Source organism: Lithohypha guttulata (assembly GCF_036872675.1).
Source record: "Lithohypha guttulata strain CCFEE 5908 chromosome Unknown scaffold_6, whole genome shotgun sequence".
Lineage (NCBI taxonomy): Eukaryota > Fungi > Ascomycota > Eurotiomycetes > Chaetothyriales > Trichomeriaceae > Lithohypha > Lithohypha guttulata.
The window spans coordinates 661296-676570 of record NW_027042755.1 but is presented as its reverse complement, the minus strand read 5'-3'; the positions used below and the strand labels follow the sequence as shown (position 1 = coordinate 676570).

Below are 15275 nucleotides of genomic sequence, written 5' to 3'. Positions count from 1 at the left end.
TCGAGCACGCTATAGCTCTACTACGTCCTCAACTGCATCGAGACACTCATTCAATAGATACAGGCAACTATCACCAAGAATCGAGGTTGCTCAGGAAAGGTGCTGGTTGGTAGCGGGTCGCGGCAGATTTACTCGGGTCTGATTGTGTATCGAAGTGATTGAACATCAAATCAATCCTCGAGTAATAGCTTCCACAGCGACCGACCGTCCTCCCCAATATACTTCTGACCAACCACGTTGACAAGCACTACATCTTTTCTGCATTTTTCTAAGCATTTTTCGTGCTCACTTCCTCTTGGAAAACACACCCTCCATTCCCTCCAGATACTGAAAGCTTCTTCACCCCAAGCTCGGAAACTCTCGGCCTCGATAATTGTAGGTGTCACGATCTCTTTTCCACGGAACACTCCCCATGTCACTGTGTTGACTCCAGAAGTTCCAGGTGTCTGCTTAGAGCTAGGGCCATCCTTCTGGACATCTGACACAGTATCTGTGCTCTCGAAGTTACCTTCGGCATCAACCTTCATCCAGCTAACATCAAACTCGGATGCGTCAATCAGTCTTTGACGTAGGCTTTCCCATCTATCACTTGGACAAAAGAACTCAACAAATGCTTTTTGAAACACAAATCCTTCACCTTTAGGTCCCCAGCCGAAGACCGGATCATCACTTCTGACACCATCGACTGCAGGCTGCGATGCAAGAGTCCAATAGCCCTTCTTCTCAATCATTGCGAGGAGCTCCTGTCTGATACAGTCTGTTTCTGCTCTTAGTGCACCCTCGCCTGTGACTGACGGACCATCAGAATCGATATCGTCTGACCAAGGGACTGCATGTAGCTCGCCTGTGACGTGCTTCCGGAACAACGTTGTAATATCTTCCTTTGAATTGGGATGACCCCACAATCTGCGAGCAGTAATTGGGCCGACCTTCAAACTGGGACCATATCCATCAATCTCACCAAAAGCAGGAGAATGAGAAGGACCCCAACGACCGTTCGGAAAGTCATCCCACGTAGCTTCACGACCTAAGGATCCTTGTCCTTCGCTGATCATCAACTTCTGAGCACGAGTCTGCTTGGAAGCTGGAATGCCAGCACCAGCGTCATCTGTTGCATGCCTCACTGTGATAGATGGAGCATCAGCATCTCTTTCTTCTAATGTGTTACCTGATGATTTCGTCCTCGACATCCCAACTATTACGCGGTTGTGTGGCTGAGCATTCACACTTGACGCTCTTCTCTTGAACTGCTTCATTGTCCTTTGCTCAGGGTTGTGGCCATTAACCTTATCAGTGCCCTCGACTGCTACGTCACTTTCCTCTGAAGGTGTATCGCTATCTTCGGATGAGCTCGTGTCTGGTTCGTTTGCGGAAGGAAGAAGATGGCATTTCTCGAGTATGAATGCAACGCTCTTTTCTAGATTCAAGGTGTAAAAATGGAGACCTCGAGGAAGATCGTCGGGTTGTGGCATGGCTCGTATCTTCTCGACAATCTCACTCAAAATATCCACACCCACCTTTTTCACGGCATCATCGTCATTCTTGACAGCCTCTATTCGGGCCGCAATATCCTGAGGCAGTTTTGCATGACTGAGCTTCGTTATCCGCTTGATAATCTGATAACTCTGTATAGGCATGAGACCAGGTATGATTGGAATATCTCTGAAAATCTTCTCGTTCTTCTCGGTGTCAACGTAATTGCGCAAACGGTGTTCGTAGGCTCGGTATGCATCGGCGTCGTATGTCAGCTGGGTCATGATAAAGTCGGCTCCTGCTTTTGTCTTCTGCGCCAGGTAGGGTAGATCATGCTCGACGCTCTGCTTCTCAGCTTCAGGATGTGATTCATCTGCATGTCCCTCGGGGTACCCAGCCACTCCTATACAGAAATAGTTGCCGTGCTTTTTTCGAATATACTGGATAAGATCTATAGCCCATACAAATTCCTCCTCTTTAGCCTGTATTTGCTTCGGACTCGATTCTGTGACTGGATCTTTGTATTCTTCTCGTGGAGGGTCACCCCGCAGCGCCAGTATGTTTCGGATTCCTGCGCTCCGGCACTCATCCAAAGCCTCGTCTATCAGCTTCTGATTCATGTTTGTACAAGTGAGGTGGAGAACGGTCGGTACACCAAGTTGCCTCTGACATATTTCTGCTAGCTCCAATGATTTAGTCGCAGTACTTCCTCCTGCACCCCATGTCACGGTAACGAAGAGAGGTCTGAAGGCCGTGGTCATACGAGCCAATCTGGCCTGCAAATTCGTGAAGCCAGCTTGAGTTTTAGGAGGGAAGAACTCGAGTGAGAAATAGGTCGAGGACGGGGGCAAATGTGCCAGAAGAGTGGTGAGCTTGTCGTCCGGTGGACGAGGCAGCTGTTGTGAAATCATATCGTCTGGCTGTCAGCAAGTTGAAGTCCTACCACAGTTAAGCTGTCTGGCACAGATATTTGGCTCAGGATGAGTGCGAGAGGCGAAGAAGAACTTGGTGACACAGAATAGAGGATTGGAGACTGGGAAAAGCGAATGTCAGTGATCGACGATGTATATCAATATGTCTTGGTCAGTTTATATCAAGATCGTATTCCAAACTCCCTGAAATCCTTCAATCATTAACGCCTTCGTCGAGCACGCAAGTTTGTGTATAGAATTGCCGAATTCGCACAAAGGATGCAGCATCATGCTGGAGCACTTCTAGTCCACAATCTGCAAAGCTTAAAGGATCTGATAATGTGGGGCACGAGAATCAAAAGCGAAGGGTCTCAGAAGAGTATGGGCAACGTCGTGCAGCTAGGAATTGCTGTTCGACCTTCTATTCTGTGGTAGGAAACCATCTTACGACAATATCGTTCCTGTCTACTTGCAACTCGCTCCTTCCTGGCTGTGAGGGTCGCGCTCTGTTCAGGCGCGTCGCTCTATTTGGTCTAGCGTGCTGACCCATCGCGACTACCAGTGCCGGCGCTCATCTGCGGCTTGGAAGTGGTCCATCTTGCAAGCGCAGCACAGCACCTCGAAGCGTTCAAACAAGCATGCTCGGGATGGACTCTAGAACGAAAGGAAATGTCCCTTGACCGTGTTGACGATGACCCAACAGACTTTGAGGGAATCTATTCCGGAGTAAGTTGTTGAAGCTAATCTCGAGGCTCTCCTGCTGCCCGTCAAACAGATAGCCCCTCCTACAAACTTGCTAACTCTTACAGGTTCTGCCAGTGAACACGTCCAGACCACGAAAAGCTCCTCGAGATGATGCGGCACATGGAATCCAGGCAGCTGGTGTAAGAGCGTTTACCGCCCAGGCAATAGCCTTCTACTTTCGAGCTCCTGTAAAGGCCTTCTTCCGAACACGAGTTGACTACCTGGCTTATGCTAGAAACCTCCAGCAGCAGAATGCAGCCGTAGCCAACGACGCTCTGTCACGTAGACTCAGCTGGTTACGTTCCACCACTCCAGGCGTTATTGCTTCAGCAATCCGCTACTATGGCTGGAGGGTTATACCTGAGCAAATCCTACCTCCTCTGATAGCCAATGTCAGCGTGGGTGCTGTCCTATACACAAGCTACCTACAAATCTTAGGTCGTCTGCATGAAGAGAGCAGTAAACACCACAAGCGAGTTTATCCCCCTCCTTCTTTTGCAGAAACTGCTACAGCTGGATTTCTTGCTGGAAGCATACAGTCTATCATAGCTGCTCCACTGGACGCCATTCAAGTACGTTACGAACGACATGACCCTGCTACCAATGGCAAACTCGGGAACTCACCTCAAAGTATGTGGACATTTGGCAGGGAGAAAATACGAGAGGTCGGGACAAGAGGAATTTTTGCTGGCTATGGGTTGTCCTTTCTAAAAGACAGCTTTGGTTCAGCTACCTTCTTCAGCACTTTCGAGTGGATCAAATCACAAGGATACCATAACTTTGTCCACTGGTATTATGGTTCCTTACATCCAGAAATGGTTACTACACTTGCCAGAAAACGGCCACACGAGAGCGGACTGAGACCTCGATCTAACTCCGCATACAGTGATCGTGACCGCTTTGTACAGACTATCAAGCCCCATTACGCTATCGAGCCTACGTTTCTCTTTCTGGCAGGCCTAAGTGCTTCTGTAGCTCAATCAACAGTCATCTATCCATTGCATCATGTTCAAGTGGAACACTGGAACCATCTCGAAGAATTGGATACTCAAGCAAAACAGTTTCGTCAATCGTCGCGACTCCAAGGTCAACCGAGGTGGCGTATGATGCGTGTTTACTATCGAGCCTATCAGGAAACCTGGCAACAATGCATGGATGCGGCGAAGAAAGAAACTCGAGGAAATATCATCAGATGGGTCTACCGTGGCTTTGTTTTCAACACGTTTCGTCAGCTTCCGAGCACGAGTGCAGGACTGATCATATTTGAGCTGATACGTCGCAGAGCTGGTCAGGCATCCGACGACATTCGAATATCGTCCAAGGCTGGAGACTATGATATACTGGTGAGATGAAAGGTACACAGTCTCCTAGACCTACAAGAGAACGAATCGATGTTGCGGTCCATCACACTTCGTAGCCAGCCCTCTACTGTCACCTTGTACTAGGCTGTATGGTTGACACGCTTCGATGCACCATGACCCGAACGATGCAGCAATTCTGATTGGAGGACATCCTGAGTTCATGGGATTCGTTCGCTCACAATCTCAAGCTACAACAAAGCCAGTTCTAATAAGTCCACGTGTTTGTACTTGTGTAATACCAGCTGGCTAAGACTGCCATAATCATGCTCCGAGGGTATACTTCGGCCATGCGCAAATGTGGACATTTCTCATCAGATGACGACCTTCCGGTCTTGGTTCCATCCCCGCCTCGTTGTCAACTGCCGAGCTCATGCACAACTCGAGAATCCAAGGATATCGATTCATGTTCAACATCCATGGTCGTGTAAACTTCGGGGAAATAAGCTCGAAGCTTGTCGGAGTGATCGACTTCGCTTCCCGCGTACCTTTCCTTTCTGAACGATAGCGGCCTCTCCCCGCAAGGTAATCTGCAGCTCAAGCTCATGGCTGGGGTTTCCTCTGGAGGAACATTGAAGCGGACAGCGAGATAATACCTCCAAAGGCTATTGCTTTGCCAGATTCCGAGGCTTTGTGCCGATTCTACTGGTCATGGTACGGGATCGATTGGGACCTGTAGGATCCTAGCACAGGTACATAAGATGAATACTGCTCTTCAGCAGATCCTATTCTGCTTTCATTCGCTACAAGCGTCACGATGCTAGCCCTTCTTACTCTGTTTCTGCCGTCTTGCCTGGGACTGTCTGCCCGACAATCTTCTGGAGCTCCAAGTGTTGCTGTCAGAAATGGTACCTACACTGGCTTGTATCAGCCAACCTATAACCAGGATCTATTTCTTGGGATTCCCTTCGTACAGCCTCCAGTAGGCGATTTGAGGTTCCGATTTCCCCAACCACTCAACACGACATGGAGTGAGCCTAGGCAGGCCACGGCATATTATCCTGAATGTGTTGGATATGGAGTAACGATACACCACCAGATCAAGGAGAGAAATAGCTAACGTCTTCTTAGGGAGATCAAATTGGCTACGAAGTTAGCGAGGACTGCTTAGCACTGAACGTGGTCAGACCAGCAGGATCCGCTGGCCAGAAGCTACCAGTAGCTGTATGGATTGTAAGAAGTGCCAATCACCAGGCTGGAACGAGCACTAACATTCACAAAGCACGGCGGTGGATATATTATGGGAGGAGCTACTGATCGCCGATATAATCTCAGCTTCATCGTTCAGAACTCAGTCGATATCGGCAAACCCATCATTGCAGTCTCTATACCATATAGACTGAGTGCATGGGGCTTCATCGACTCGCAAGAAGTACGATCTGCCGGCATAACAAATATTGGAATGCAAGATCAACGTCAAGCTTTGTACTGGATCCAGGAGAATATAGCAGCATTTGGTGGAGACCCTACCAAGGTGACAATATGGGGAGAATCAGCTGGTGCCGGAAGTGTTGGCATTCATCTCATCGCCTATGGTGGTCGTGATGACAAGCTCTTCAGCGGAGCCATCTGCGAATCAGGCAATTCAATTCTTCTTGGATCGCAAAATTACAATGTCAGTGACGGCCAAGCAATCTACAACAACATCACCACAGCGGCAGGATGCAGTGGTAGTGCAGATACATTGTCCTGTCTCCGAGCCGCTCCTTTCGATAGACTGAACGCAGCTATCAATATCACCCGTAGCTATGGTTTCTACCCATACCAGGACGGTACTCTGATCCAAGGCTCACAATACGATCAGCTCAACAACGGCAACTTCATCAAAGTCCCCTTGCTCAGTGGCGCAAACACAGATGAGGGAGCCAGCTTCGGTCCTCGTGGCATCAACAACGATAGTGCTTTCGCAACCTATCTTACAAACACAGGCAGGACAAGACCATTGAATGCGAGCACAGTGGCTATTCTCCAGGCTGTATATCCCAATCTTCCAGCTGCCAGTGACGTCCTCTACAGTGTGCCACTAGACTATCAATACAACAGCACATACGGCTTTCAGTTCCGTCGCGCTGTCGCTTTTGGTGGGGACCTGGCATTCCACGCCGCACGAAGACTTCAATGTCAGTCGTGGGCCATGCAGAACGTTTCCGCATATTGTTATCGCTTCAACGCCATTCCATATCCATTGCCGAATCTGACTGGCTCAGTACATTTTCAGGAAGTGGCATTTGTGTTCAACAACCTCCAGGGCTTGGGATATGCTTTTAATCCCTTTCAAGGACAACCGCAGAGTTATGTTGACCTTAGCAGCTTGATGAGCAGGATGTGGGCGAGCTTCGTACACGACGGGAATCCAAATGGTCATGGACTTCAGGGCTATCAGCAATGGCCAGCTTATGATGTGGTGTCTGGAGGTGGTGTAGGATATGACTACTTTTTCGATGCAAACACTACTAGTCGTCCTGAGAAGGATTCTTGGCGGGCTGAGGGTATTGCATATTTGAATACCCTGTGGAAGACTGTCTATGGTCGGTAGTGTCGATCTGAGCAACTGAATGCGTCTCTAGGCAGCTCGTCGATCTTTTGAGGCAGCGGAATGGCTAGGTAAAGAAGAAAGCATGCTTATGATACAAAAATAATGATGCCAGAAAAGATCCGGATCAGTTTCTAAATGCCAGCACGTGGCTGAAAGTTCTGTCCTCAGAAACGTGATGGTTAGACCTGACTCTTATCAACCGCACAGACAGCCTTGCCCTTCATCTTGCCCGAATGTGCCAAGTCAATCATTTTTGGAACTTCATTCAGCCCATTGAAAATGTTCGTCTCAACCTTGATGCCTGCCTTCCCTACCAAATCCAACATAGCCTGACTCTGATCCTGACCAGCAACCAAAGATCCCTTGACTCTCACGTCTCTAAAGACCAACTCTGCAAACGGAATACTCACAATCGCCGGCTGAGATATCTGAATCATATTCCCATGCATTTTCGTCACCGCACAAGCCAACGGTGCCGCCGTCTCATGCTCAGATAAATTGATAGTCGCATCAGCGCCATCACCACCCGTCAATTCCTGAATCTGCTTGACGACCTCATCCTTGCCTTTTCTTGCATCGAAGACGTGTTCCGCTCCCGCCTTCTTGCATAATTCAAGAGCTTCGTCTCTGGCATCAATTGCTATTACCTTGATTCCTTGAGCTTTTGCCATTTGGATTCCGAGGTGGCCGAGACCACCACCAGCACCGACCATGGCGAGCCAGTCTCCTTTCTTGGCTTCGGAGACGATGATGGCGCGGTAGATGGTTACACCTGCACAGGCTAGAGGCGCTGCGTCGGTTAATGATACGGAGTCCGGTACTAGACAGCTCGTGCGGGAGTCTGAGACGTGGTAGTCTGCGAAGGCGCTGGGATCTATCAGCAAGAATACCTCTCGCGAGATATAGATCGTCGTGCTTACCCGTCCGCTCCAAAAACACCGATCATACCCTTGGCATTCGCGCAATACTGATGCCAATCGTTCGGTCCTATACTCCCACAAAGAAACATCAGCCACAAATCCCTCCTCCCAAACACTATAGTACAATCCAATCATTTCCCATCATACATAACATACCTTTACAATCCCTACAACTCCCACACTGCTCCCTCGGAATCCCGCTCATAACTCTATCCCCCTTCTTAAAATTCTCAACCTTCTTACCAACCTCCACCACCGTTCCAGTCCCCTCATGAGACCCCGTCTGTGGCAACTTGGCATTTGGGAACACCCCGTCCAACACCATGCTGTCTGTGTGGCAGAGAGACGCCACGGCGGTCTTGACGAGGATATCGTAATCGCCGAGTTCGTTGGGGGTGGGGACAGTGTTGATTTTCCAGGGTTTGTGGAATTCGACGACTTGGACGGCTGTCATGGAGGAGGGGAGGGAGGTGGTTACTTTTGTGGTGGACATTTTGGCGAGATTGTGGTGGGTGGGTGGTTTGGTGTATGTAGTGGATGTAGGAGTAGTTGCTCTTGTGTGGTATTTGGTATTCAGCTTTGAGATTTACACGATTATAAACGCTTTATGTTTCATGAGTGAGCGAGGGCTATCCTAATAGTCCGATCCAGGCTTCACGATGTCATAATCAAACTCTGTTGCGTGACAGAAGGCTATCAAATATCCAACTCCGCAATCATATGTGAGGGGTGATGAAAGAGACTTTCTCGATCTTGTGTCTCGAACTCGGAGTCACGTATTTGACATGGGTTGGAAACATCGACATGGTAGATAGTTCCGAAGCTCTCCGCATTGTGTAATTCGTGCTGAGTTGCTCGAAGCAGCCATTTATCGAGATTGTCCCAATGGAACGAGTCCGAGAGGGACGAGTCTAAGACCTGCCCCCGAGTTCGGAAACTGTATATCATTTGCTACCTATGACATTCCTACGCCTGCTACACGTCTACAGCCAATCCGAAAGCATAACCTTCAGCAAAGTACAATGCCAATTTTGTACATCTAATCATCGGCAACGCTTGCAAACTTTTCGCTCATACGCTGCAACAGTTGATCGTACTTCTTCGAAACCTCCTCCTCGTTGTCAGGAAGCTCGAACTTCATGCTTCGAAGACCATGTTGGATCTCCGACGTGGATTCTCGAATCTTTGCCCAGCCAAGACCACCCTGAACTGCTTTTTGTGATTCATCATGATACTGCATGAATGCCTTCATCATGTACTCGGTCTTCCATAACGGGCAGAATTGGTCATAGTCGCTGTAACCGTTTTGCTGCAAGAAATCGTCCTTCAACATAGCCGCGACATCCAGAACAATCTTGTCGCTGTCACCAAGGGCAGACTTGCCAACCAACTGGACAACCTGATCGAGTTCTTCGGAGTTTGTGAGCAATGCTTTGATGCTGTCTCGCAACTTGGGGAACTCTGGATGATCCTTTTGGTAAAATTCGTCAAGCACTGTTGCGTACTTGCTGTACGACAAAGACGTGTTGATGGATGGGAAATGTTTTCTTTGAGCAAGTTTCTTGTCGAGACCCCAGAAGACCTGAACAATGTTGAGTGTAGAGGAAGTGACGGGATCGGAGAAATCACCACCAGGAGGGGATACAGCGCCGACAATTGAGACACTTCCCGCACGTTCAGGCGAACCTAGCGCGGTGGAGGACCCAGCACGTTCGTAGAAGGAAGCAAGCTTGGCACCAAGGTATGCAGGGAAACCTTGATCAGCAGGCATTTCACCAAGACGACCAGAAATCTCTCGTAGAGCTTCTGCCCATCGAGAAGAAGAATCAGCCATCATAGCAACGGCCTTCCCTTGGTCTCGAAAATATTCGGCGACAGTGATACCAGTGTAGATGGAGGCTTCTCGAGCTGCGACAGGCATGTTGGATGTATTGGCAATGAGGCAGGTTCTCTTCATGATAGGCTCTTTCCGACCGTCGATAGTGATAGAAAGCTCTGGGAAGTCCATCAAGACTTCAGCCATTTCGTTTCCACGTTCACCGCACTGTCAAGAGGTTAGCTAGTTGAGACCAGGAGCTGAGCAACTTACTCCAACGTAGACAATGATATCACTGTTTGAGAATTTCGAGACAGACTGAGAAATGACAGTCTTTCCACAACCGAAAGCGCCTGGGATACAGACAGTGCCTCCTTGGACTGATGGGAAAAGAGCGTCCAGCACACGTTGACCAACAATAAATGGAGCATCTGCTCGCAGGCGCTCACTGACGGGCCTTGGGACACGGACAGGCCACGTTTGCATCATTGGATATTCCTTCTCTTCACCGTTGAACTCAACGGTCAGCAATGGCTCTGCAACAGTATACTCGCCTTTGCTTGCGATCTTCTTGACTGTTCCTCGTGCTCGTGGAGGCATCATGATTCTGTGTTCATTGAGCAGGCTGTTCTCTTCAACTTTGCCCCAGATATCACCACCAGAGACATGATCACCTTCCTTGACAGTTGGATTGAACTTCCACTTCTTTTCCCTGTCTAGAGCAGGTACAGCGATACCTCTGGGAATGTAGATACTGTCTGTCTTTCCAGCAATCTTAGCTAGTGGTCGCTGAATACCGTCGTAGATTGTTTCCATCAGACCAGGGCCCAATTCGACGGATAGAGGTTTGCCAGTTCGAGTGACGGGATCACCGACGGTGACACCAGCTACGAACAAGTTAGCTTTATTCAGGCCCGTGGCAGACTCATTTCCTACCTGTCTCTTCGTAGACCTGAATAGTGGCTCTGTCTGCTTCTATCCGAATGACTTCACCAACAAGCTCATCACTACCGACTTTGCAGAGTTCGTACATGGCCACACCGATCATGTTCTCGGCGACGATCACAGGGCCGGACACAGAGAAGACTGCGCCATTTTGCTATTGACCAGTCAGCTATGAAAGAATCTGAAGAGCTAGGAACGCACCTTCTCGCCTACACCACTCTCCTTTGAAGGCATCGTGAGTCTGATAGTGCGTCTTCTCGAATGTGGTGTATTGAGTGGCTGCGGAAAAGCAAAGGAAGAATGCTCGGGATAACGAGAGTCGTCAACGCCTTCGTCAAGGGCAGCAAGGTGGGCCGCTACGTAATTTAGATCTGATATCTGGTCAATGGACTTTTTGGTGATAACCTCAAGTAGACTCGAGCTGGATCTTTTTTCAAGGCGAGGACGACGAGGATGTGTATGGGTGGTAATTCCTATGCGGCTCATTCAAGAAGCTAGATCCGTATCGTAGTATGACGGCAGGAGCTATGCAGATAGGCAGGTGCAAATACAAGCTCCGCCCGGGTGGCTGCTTCACTTGCCTATCGAACTTTGACCTTCCAAAACACGTGCTATACGGGTTATTGCTGATCAACTACCAGGTAATGCTCGTTGCATATATCCACTACAATACGACAAGGAGTATTTCTACACACGAGCCGAGTAAGTGACCAACTCGATTTACTCCTGTAGGTACAGTGGTAGCTCTTTTGCAACCATTTTCCACAACTTGGTTCAAGCTATAAGACTGACAGAGAGGCATATTAATACACTCTTGGAAATTCAGTTCTAAAATACTGCAGTATCCAGATGTGAAAGAGCCAGTGCGGGTGAACACCCTCCTTTGTAGTCAAGACTTCAAGTGCGTGCGCTCACATGTCCTCGAGATGGATAGGTCGAAGCGCCAACTTGTAGATCCACTGGAAGATGTTGCTTTTATCTTGTGATTAGGCATCAACAAAAACTCGTGCCACGTTTCAAACCGGGTGTATCACAAGACAAACTGATAATCACTCCGAAATTCCGTTGATTGCATGTCAAACGTTGTACCTCAGTCTATGCTCTGTATTGATACTCCAGTCGCAAGATACACGACTTGAATGCGAAGGAAATCATCACAATCTCTGGTCAGGGAGAAAGAGCGACCAACAGTCCAAGTACCAGAAAGGAAGGCTTGAGCCAGAAGGGTTGGCAGTGGTGGGATGTTTAAAAAGCACTAGCCATCCTGGTCCAAATGATGCACGAATTCGGAGTTGCAGCAGAGGACATCATTGAACAAGTCACGCCTTCGGCCGGCCCAAGAGGTGTACCGGTGGACGTCTTACCTCGACTTATGTGCTTCATTATCTATTGCTCGACTGTATTCCAGCTGCTTCCTGCATCACCTCTATACAACAGTCTCATAATAAGCTCTTGTCCGGTTCAAGACATTTCTGTAAACGCAAAGATCGATATTCAGCCACAGCTAGGCCCTCAACCTCATAGTATCCAACAAGATACCAACTGCTTCAACGAGCAGTAGTCTAACGTCTTATCAGACATTAATATTCGGCTGCAATACGATCGGCGACCACCATCATTAGTTCCCAGCAATCGGAGCCGCTGAACGAACAAGCAAAAGCTTCGCTTTGCGTTGCGTTGTGCCGTTCGTCTTCAAGTTGTCCTCCATCAGTGCTGGCGGCTTCGCCGCCTTCTAGAACTGGCATCTCAACAGCCAAATCACCCAGATCCCGTCAATTCCGCCGACCCACTCATATCGACGTCCACACCTTCTCTGAACACTGAAACCTCTTCCCTACCCAACGAAACAAGATATTACGATCAAGTGACCTCTGCGGCCCATCCGCTGGATCAAGAGCTTGGAAGAATATCACGAAGGAGAAGAAGATCTTCCACTCCTTCGTCTGAGAGCTCATCCCATCAAGACGAGTCGAGCAATCCTGCTCAGGCCCGTCACCATTCAAAGCGCAGGCGTATCAAGTCCCCCATTATGCGACCAGACGAGGCCAATAGGAACATCGTTTCTAATGGATACTCAAATAATCCATCTTTTCTTCCTCCCCGAAAGACTAGCTTCCCAGTAAATGGTCACTCAACGGCAATTAATGGTTCGGGCCAGAATTTGAAGAATGGCACATCAAAGAGGAGAATTCCTCGCAACCCAACATACCGTGGTCATAACAGAGAAGAGCTGACACGGATATTAATTCAAGGACTGAAAGATATGGGGTACGAAACTTCTGCAAGTACACTATCTGCGGAAAGTGGTTATGAACTGGAGAGCAATGAAGTTGCAGCTTTCAGGTCCGCCATTCTATCCGGGCACTGGCCAGATGCAGAACGGATATTGACCAGCTCTCCGCATAGCGAAGGTGGTGGCATGTCAGGAAATACTGGTCAGAGTTTGATTCTAGCAGGAAACGCCAACAAGAGGCAGATGCTTTTCGCTATCCGACAGCAGAAGTTTCTCGAGCTCCTCGTGTCTAGGGATCTACTTTCTGCCTTGAAAGTCCTTCGCGAAGAGCTGACCCCCTTACACTTCGACACATACCAATTACATACACTATCAGGGTTACTCATGTGTACCCAGCAAGAACTCGAAACACAACTACATTGGCCGGAAGATCCAGAGGAGGCAAGGCAAAGTCTGCTCGAAGAACTAACCCGATCGATAGCACCATCCGTGATGATTCGAGATCACAGACTGGCTGAACTGCTAGATCAAGTTAAATCTGCTCAGATCAACCAATGTCTGTATCACAATACTGCAGTAGCACCATCATTATACTCAGACCACATGTGCAGTCAGGAAGACTTCCCAACCAAAACCTGGATGATCTTGGAAGAACATGTGGGCGAGGTCTATTGCGTGTCCTTCTCACCAGACGGCAAATGGCTGGCTACAGCAGGAGAGGATCGTATGTGTATCATTTACGATGCTGTCAATTTCAGGGTTGTCCAGAAACTCCAACAGCACGACGCGCCAATAACTCACCTAGCCTGGAGTCCAGACAGTAAAAAACTCCTGACCGCTGCAGAGGAACCTCGAGCACGTGTATGGGATGCTCTATCAGGGAAGCTGATCATGACAGTTGAGCACAACAACAGCGAACGAAGACCTATCACATCTGGTGCATGGTTGCCAGATTCCTTGTCATTGGTAACATGCTGCCATGATAGAGATACGAAAATGTGCTTGTGGTCTCTGTCTGCATCAGACCTCACAAAGCCAATCCATACCTGGAGTGGTGAGTTCCGTGTTGCAGACGTGGCTATCACGCCTGACGGCCGAAGATTATGTGAGTGTAGACATTCCACTTTCCTTGGTATAGCACTAACCAACAACAGTATGCAACGACATGGATTCACTTCTTGTTGTCTACGACATGAATACCTATCGAGAAGAGTTCCGAATGAAACTCTCGTCCAAAATAACCTGTATCACACCAAGTCGAGATAATCGAACAATACTTGTGAATATCGCGGAAGGCGAAGTTCAATTGATCGATATCGAGAATAGATATCCAGTCCGCAAGTTCAAGGGACTGAGTCAGGGCAAGAATATAATACGAAATGCCTTTGGTGGTGCCGCGGAGAACTTCGTGGTGAGTGGTAGCAAAGGTATGTCAAGCACGAACCATTCGTATTAGGACAGAAGCTGACTATGGTTAGATGGAGCCATCTACATCTGGCACAAAGAGAACCTGGCACTAATCGAGACACTACGAGGTCACGGCAAGGGCTCGAAGAGTGAGCTTTGTGTTACAAGCATTTCATGGAATCCCCGAGACGCAGGTATGTTTGCTTCAGGTGGTGATGATCGAAAGGTGAGGATATGGTCGAACGCTGTATCAGATGATTCAAGCATGATATTCGATCCACGCATACGGCATCCAGATCTTGGGAGGACAAGTGCTCTGCGTTCAACAAGCAATCTTTGAAGCATTCGAGACTGGCGCATACGGCATACAGGGAAGGTAGCATTTGGCATAGAATTGGATATGTCGCGTACGGAGTCCTTCTGAAAGGCAGCATTTAAGATCATGTAGATATCTGATTAGCCATGGCTATGGCGAAGCGCAGAGACATCATCACTTACTTAGAAAGCACGTTATCATTGTTCAAATCGACACAATTACCTCGTATTTGCTCAGGCTCGATCATTGATTTGCCACGTGAGAGGCTATGGTGTGTGACGCGCAAGTCCAAACAGGCGACAGCGTTTCTCACAATTGACAACCACCTGGTGGAGCATAACATGAATACGCGGAAGACATGAGATACTGCTCGTTGTTACATATAGCGGTACTCAAATATTGAGGTTCTACTTCTTTCCCCTTGTTCCCAGACAGTTGTCGTCGCATCACGGCTTCGATCACCTCTTGCCAAGAATTTCCGAAGTAGGAAGACCAACCTGTGACGCTCCTGCCGCAGCAGAAAGCCAGGTCCACTCTACATTCTGTGCATCGACAGCACCTACACTGACCATTCCTGCCACCACTGCAACGAACTATTCACACTTGAGACTACTCA

At 48.6% G+C, this 15275-nt stretch overlaps 6 protein-coding genes across 6 annotated transcripts; 3 read left to right on the top strand and 3 right to left on the bottom strand.

Moving 5' to 3' along the window:
- Window positions 1–170: 170 nt before the first annotated feature.
- MET12 (methylenetetrahydrofolate reductase 1) lies at window positions 171–2384 on the bottom strand (the record flags this gene model as incomplete). The annotated part of the gene is made up of 1 exon (XM_064901998.1): window positions 171–2384. One exon carries the CDS (start codon window positions 2382–2384, stop codon window positions 171–173), a length of 2214 nt encoding a protein of 737 aa, XP_064751677.1.
- A 669-nt stretch (window positions 2385–3053) lies between these two features.
- On the top strand, window positions 3054–4480 carry LTR64_007679 (uncharacterized protein; the record flags this gene model as incomplete). Its single annotated transcript, XM_064901997.1, has 2 exons — window positions 3054–3110; window positions 3194–4480. The coding sequence occupies 2 exons, from the start codon at window positions 3054–3056 to the stop codon at window positions 4478–4480; spliced, it is 1344 nt and encodes a 447-aa protein (XP_064751676.1).
- A 972-nt stretch (window positions 4481–5452) lies between these two features.
- LTR64_007678 (uncharacterized protein) lies at window positions 5453–7022 on the top strand (the record flags this gene model as incomplete). Its single annotated transcript, XM_064901996.1, has 3 exons — window positions 5453–5457; window positions 5584–5659; window positions 5709–7022. The coding sequence occupies 3 exons, from the start codon at window positions 5453–5455 to the stop codon at window positions 7020–7022; spliced, it is 1395 nt and encodes a 464-aa protein (XP_064751675.1).
- A 179-nt stretch (window positions 7023–7201) lies between these two features.
- Window positions 7202–8435, bottom strand: LTR64_007677 (uncharacterized protein; the record flags this gene model as incomplete). Its single annotated transcript, XM_064901995.1, has 3 exons — window positions 7202–7889; window positions 7943–8009; window positions 8099–8435. The coding sequence occupies 3 exons, from the start codon at window positions 8433–8435 to the stop codon at window positions 7202–7204; spliced, it is 1092 nt and encodes a 363-aa protein (XP_064751674.1).
- A 546-nt stretch (window positions 8436–8981) lies between these two features.
- VMA1 (H(+)-transporting V1 sector ATPase subunit A) lies at window positions 8982–10937 on the bottom strand (the record flags this gene model as incomplete). The annotated part of the gene is made up of 4 exons (XM_064901994.1): window positions 8982–9986; window positions 10032–10645; window positions 10695–10857; window positions 10905–10937. 4 exons carry the CDS (start codon window positions 10935–10937, stop codon window positions 8982–8984), a joined length of 1815 nt encoding a protein of 604 aa, XP_064751673.1.
- A 1795-nt stretch (window positions 10938–12732) lies between these two features.
- LTR64_007675 (uncharacterized protein) lies at window positions 12733–14683 on the top strand (the record flags this gene model as incomplete). Its single annotated transcript, XM_064901993.1, has 3 exons — window positions 12733–14041; window positions 14091–14363; window positions 14415–14683. The coding sequence occupies 3 exons, from the start codon at window positions 12733–12735 to the stop codon at window positions 14681–14683; spliced, it is 1851 nt and encodes a 616-aa protein (XP_064751672.1).
- Window positions 14684–15275: the final 592 nt, after the last annotated feature.